Source organism: Poecilia formosa, unplaced genomic scaffold (assembly GCF_000485575.1).
Source record: "Poecilia formosa unplaced genomic scaffold, Poecilia_formosa-5.1.2 Scaffold589, whole genome shotgun sequence".
NCBI classification, from domain to species: Eukaryota; Metazoa; Chordata; class Actinopteri; order Cyprinodontiformes; family Poeciliidae; genus Poecilia; species Poecilia formosa.
Genome location: NW_006800528.1, coordinates 223,879 through 229,710, shown reverse-complemented (window position 1 = coordinate 229,710; position 5,832 = coordinate 223,879). Strand labels below are relative to the sequence as shown.

The 5,832-nt window shown below is 33.0% G+C and overlaps 1 protein-coding gene across 1 annotated transcript in view; it reads right to left on the bottom strand.

Annotated features, from left to right (window-relative positions):
- LOC103129898 (basement membrane-specific heparan sulfate proteoglycan core protein-like) overlaps positions 1-5,832 on the bottom strand; it is a 17,138-nt gene that overhangs the window by 5,153 nt on the left and 6,153 nt on the right. The window contains exons 7-9 of the mRNA XM_016665484.1: positions 2,565-2,771; positions 1,198-1,467; positions 593-847 (exon numbers count right to left, since the gene is read on the bottom strand). Of these exons, the coding sequence (XP_016520970.1) occupies positions 593-847; positions 1,198-1,467; positions 2,565-2,771 (732 nt within the window). The remainder of the gene's footprint in view (positions 1-592; positions 848-1,197; positions 1,468-2,564; positions 2,772-5,832) is intronic.

Genomic DNA, 5,832 nt, shown 5'->3' with positions numbered 1-5,832 from the left:
AATCATTCATTCTCTATACTGTCCTTCCAAGAAAGCTAAATTTCTGATCAGTTTAAAACTGATTGTGTTCAAACATCCTCCAGACTTTCTAATTTCAGTATTTTTGTTTTTCTACCAGGTTTGGCTTCTTTTTTTTATTAAACACAACAATTGTAATATATTCTTCATCTTAAATCCAAAATTATAAAAAGGTAATTTTGATTTATTATTTATTTCCATAGAATTGAACAAAAGAAACTTTGGGCATTGAGTTTGTTTTCCTTTTCATTTTCTAATAAATCTTCATCTTTCAGCATCAGCCTGTTAAAGTGAATATAAATATATGGATCTAATCTGTGCTGACAGGATGCTAAAAAGGTTAAAACGAAGTCTGGCTGCCCAGCAGCATCAAAGTAGAGCTGGTTTAAAAGTCTAAACAGAAAATACTGTAATCTGCATCTTAAATACATTATGAAATATAACAGAAGTGAACTTTAGTGAACACCATCATAGCTTAATGTTTTTTTTCAAGTGAGCCGTTTAGATGTGACTTAATGACATTATATTACATTGTAAATAATTATTTCATATCTACGATAGATTATCTACTTACAAACAGTTAATGAGTAATTATCACTCCATTGTGTGAACTGATGGTTTCCTCTTCCTCTACAGCTGTATTCTCCGCTGTCAGACTCAGTAACGTCGTTGATTCTATATTCACTGGATGTTGGAGAGTTTTGGTCATTTGTCCTCCATTCATACGTCCACTGAGTTTCTCCTCCTCCTCTGATCTCACATGTCAGAGTGACCGTCTCTCCACTGAATATATGAGGCCAGTTGGGTTTCAGGGTCACATAAATGGAGACTGTTCAGAGAAAGAAATCTGTGGTTAGAAAATAAAACGTTTCCTGCTAAGTCAGGTTAAATTTATTAACCCTTAAGTTCAAGGGTTAAGATTACAAAAAACGTTCAATTAAACGAAATCATTGAAAATGCACAAAACATAAGTTAATTTTACAAGACAATGAATTATCATGAATAATATAGAAAAGAAGTCATTAATTTAAAATCCGTAAATCTAACAAATACTTTCCATACCAGGATACTGTCAGCTGTAAATATCTAATCTCAGCCTAGATATTCCTTTTTGTAACACCTGATCTAAGAATCAGTTTAAAATCATCCAAAGCTTGAAGATGCTAATGTCTTTCTCACCAGTTTTAACGTCGACTTCATTGCTGTATTCAGTGTAGAAAACTGGATCTCCTCTTCCTCCTCTGCAGCTGTAAACACCTTCATCTGAGACACTGAGGAATCCATCTGGTTCATTGTTTCTGATGAGCTGAGCTGTAGAAAACTCTGAGTTTTGTCTGAACCAGTCAAACTTCCAGCCGTCAGAGTTAAAAACAGAGCAGGTCAGTGTCACACTGCCCCCTGCTGGCAGGAATATTTTCTCTGGTGTTACTGTGGCTTTGGGTTTAGCAGCTGTCGTGGCAAAACATAAATACAATTAAATATTCAGATTATTGCTTAAAGAAATATTATGTTGTTACTATAAATCACGTATTCACCTTTTAGAACCAAACACAAATAATGAAACCTAAACATGATTGACAGGTCAGATTTACCATCATATGATGAATATGAATTAAATTATATCTTAAAAATATACAATAATAATAAAATGAAAGACATTTCGTTATTGTAAGCATAATCTCAAACCTGCATTCATAATTAAGTTCTGTCTTACAATTTCTAAAGCTACTTGTGTATTTATCAACCAGGAGGTCCAGAAGGTGAAGGACCTCGTTCAGTCTGGTCCAGAAGGTCCAGACTGAACGACTCAGGAAGAGTTTTTAACAGCAGACTGAAAAAACTCAAGAAAATCACAGAATCTGGAAATGTTTTCATCATGTTGCTGCTTATAGGATCACTGCACAATCTTCTTGTACTGTCAGAAATGTATTAATTATAATAAAATAATTTATTTGACATCTGCTAGTAAATCTTGTTTATAAACATGAGAGTGATTAAATATGTAACTATTTCAGTTAGTGGTGTCGATTAGTGTTGAACTCAGTTAATATACATTTAAATATGATACATTTCATACTGGAGAGAAACCATAATATAACATAATATATCCCGTTGTTCTTTAACATCTTGTCCAGTAGACAGTTTGTTGCTGCGATGTGATGCTAAATCTGATTCAGTGTTTATCTTTAACTACAGAGTTCATCTTAACTCTCCTCTCTTTGCATCTGTTTAGTTTTTAAAACAGACACAGTTCTCCAAAATGTTTTCTAATCCTTATTATTATTATTATTATTATTATTATTATTATTCTCTCTCTATTTTCCAGTAATGCTACAGTTCAGTTCAATATCTGATGTTTACCAGAGAAATCACGAGAGAGCTTCATGAGGATCCTGGATCAGAAATGCTTCCTGTTCTGGTTTGTTTATGTAGATCAGTAAACTAAAGACAGAACATTCTCAGTATGAATGCAGATCAGTCTGACTCACATAAAGCTGGCAGTCTGAAGGTACCACTCCATTCTGTTAGCTGATGGTCTCTTCTACCCGAACACTGGTATTCTCCACTGTAGGCCATAGTAGATGTGTTGATCCTGTATTCATTGGATGGTGTAGGGTCTTCACTGTTAATGCTCCAATAATACGTCCACTGAGGTCCTTCATCTTTCTGGATCTCACATCTCAGAGTGACCGTCTCTCCTCTGTATATCGGAGACCAGCTGTGTTGCAGAGTCACTGAGGCTGTGCTGGAAACTATTAAAAAATGCAATAAAAACAGAAACTATTATCATCCTTAAATTAAAAACTAGAAAGTGCCTGAAACGTAAATAGAAGATGAATGAGTTTGATTTATTTTATAAAATTCAACTTCCAGAAGTTAAAAATTAAGAACTGATCTAAATTAATCCTCAGAAAGTCTGCTATTTCATGTCAATTGCATATTTAAACTCAACTTTCTCAAAAATTAAGATTTCTTTACTCTCCGAAGTCAAGCTTTCTTTATTTTCAGTTCTGCAGCTGTAGAATCCTCCTTTTCTTATATTGAAAACTCCATCTGACCTAAACTCTGATTTAGTCAGACCTGTGGATGAGGTTCGTCTACAGAGTTCATATGATGAACCAGCAGGTTTCTGCACAGTACAGTTCACTGTCACACTGCCCCCTGCTGGTATGGTGGTTTTGTCTGCTGTCAGAGTGACGTCTGTTTCTGTAAAAAAAACAAAAAAAAAACAAAACAAAACACAAAAAACCCACTTACCATCACTTATATTTGGAAGATTTCTCAACAACGTGACTAATCAGTTTAACTTTTAAATCCAGAGCAAGTCTTAAACAAGTTGGACATTTTAAAAATGTACCATTAATAAAAAATAATGGTAAATACAGTCTATCCAACAAACTACAGATTTTTGGAAAGAAATGACTAAATCACTGAATGTATCTTAGTGATTTTGTCTTTTAGGTCAGTTAGGATGAAGAATCACAACAAAATAATTTTCAGAAACTTTTCACGTTTCAAGGGTACTAAAGTAAACTGATTCTGTAGAGGACAGAATATGCCAAAATAATAGTTTTAAATATAGAAATTAATAGTCAAATATTGATCTTGTCCAAAAAAGTCTAATTCACTATAACAGCAGCTGATTTTTGTTCCTGTTTAGAATTATAAAAAAAGTAAAACTGCATGTTTACAATTAAAAAAAACATTAACTCAATGTTTCAGGTCAGCAAAACATTTAACTAATGAGATTAATAAATCTGAGTGTAAAGGAAAATGAAATAAGTAATTTTATTGGCCACATGAACTTTTTGCCTCCAGATGGCGCTGAAGAGAGAAAAGCTTTCAGTTTTCAGGTTTAGCTCAAATGTTTCTCCTCTAAGTTTCCTCTCATGTCAATGTTCAGTTTTAAGCTTCTTATGGACATGATAACTCCATGTAACTACTGGAGAGACCAGGAATAAACACATTGAACAGTTTGTGCTTGAAACCAGAATGACGATGACTTTTTTACTGATAAGGTCGTTTCTACTTCCTCTTTATCTGATCTCTTGTTCTTACTCACTCTGACCTGATGAGATGATCAAAAGGAGAAACAACCTAATCTGCAATTAGTATTTTTTGCTTAAAAGTATAAATTCAACAAAAATGAATCCAATGTTGTTGAGTTATTCTGATCATCTAACCACTACAATTAATATAAAATATATATATTCAGTTAAAAGGTANCCACTGAGGTCCTTCATCTTTCTGGATCTCACATCTCAGAGTGACCGTCTCTCCTCTGTATATCGGAGACCAGCTGTGTTGCAGAGTCACTGAGGCTGTGCCGGAAACTATTAAAAAATGCAATAAAAACAGAAACTATTATCATCCTTAAATTAAAAACTAGAAAGTGCCTGAAACGTAAATAGAAGATGAATGAGTTTGATTTATTTTATAAAATTCAACTTCCAGAAGTTAAAAATTAAGAACTGATCTAAATTAATCCTCAGAAAGTCTGCTATTTCATGTCAATTGCATATTTAAACTCAACTTTCTCAAAAATTAAGATTTCTTTACTCTCCGAAGTCAAGCTTTCTTTATTTTCAGTTCTGCAGCTGTAGAATCCTCCTTTTCTTATATTGAAAACTCCATCTGACCTAAACTCTGATTTAGTCAGACCTGTGGATGAGGTTCGTCTACAGAGTTCATATGATGAACCAGCAGGTTTCTCCACATTACAGTTCACTGTCACACTGCCCCCTGCTGGTATGGTTGTTTTGTCTGCTGTAAGAGTGACGTCTGTTTCTGTAAAAAAACAAAAAAACAAACAAAAAAAAAACAATAAAACACTTACCATCACTTATATTTGGAAGATTTCTCAACAATGTGACTAATCAGTTTAACTTTTAAATCCAGAGCAAGTCTTAAACAAGTTGGACATTTTAAAAATGTACCATTTAAAAAAAAAAATAATGGTAAATACAGTCTATCCAACAAACTACAGATTTTTGGAAAGAAATGACTAAATCACTGAATGTATCTTAGTCATTTTGTCTTTTAGGTCAGTTAGGATGAAGAAGCACAACAAAATAATTTTCAGAAACTTTTCACGTTTCAAGGGTACTAAAGTAAACTGATTCTGTAGAGGACAGAATATGCCACAATAATAGTTTTAAATATAGAAATTAATAGTCAAATATTGATCTTGTCCAAGAAAGTCTAATCCATTATAACAGCAGCTGATTTTTGTTCCTGTTTGGAATTATAAAAAAAAGTAAAACTGCATCTTTACAATTAAAAAAACATTAACTCAATGTTTCAGGTCAGCAAAACATTTAACTAATGAGATTAATAAATCTGAGTGTAAAGAAAAATGAAATAAGTAATTTTATTGTCCACATGAACTTTTTGCCTACAGATGGCGCTGAAGAGAGAAAAGCTTTCAGTTTTCAGGTTTAGCTCAAATGTTTCTCCTCTAAGTTTCCTCTCATGTCAATGTTCAGTTTTAAGCTTCTTATGGACATGATGACTCCATGTAACTACTGGAGAGACCAGGAATAAACACATTGAACAGTTTGTGCTTGAAACCAGAATGACGATGACTTTTTTACTGATAAGGTCGTTTCTACTTCCTCTTTATCTGATCTCTTGTTCTTACTCACTCTGACCTGATGAGATGATCAAAAGGAGAAACAACCTAATCTGCAATTAGTATTTTTTTGCTTAAAAGTATAAATTCAACAAAAATGAATCCAATGTTGTTGAGTTATTCTGATCATCTAACCACTACAATTAATATAAAATATATATATTCAGTTAAAAGGTACAATT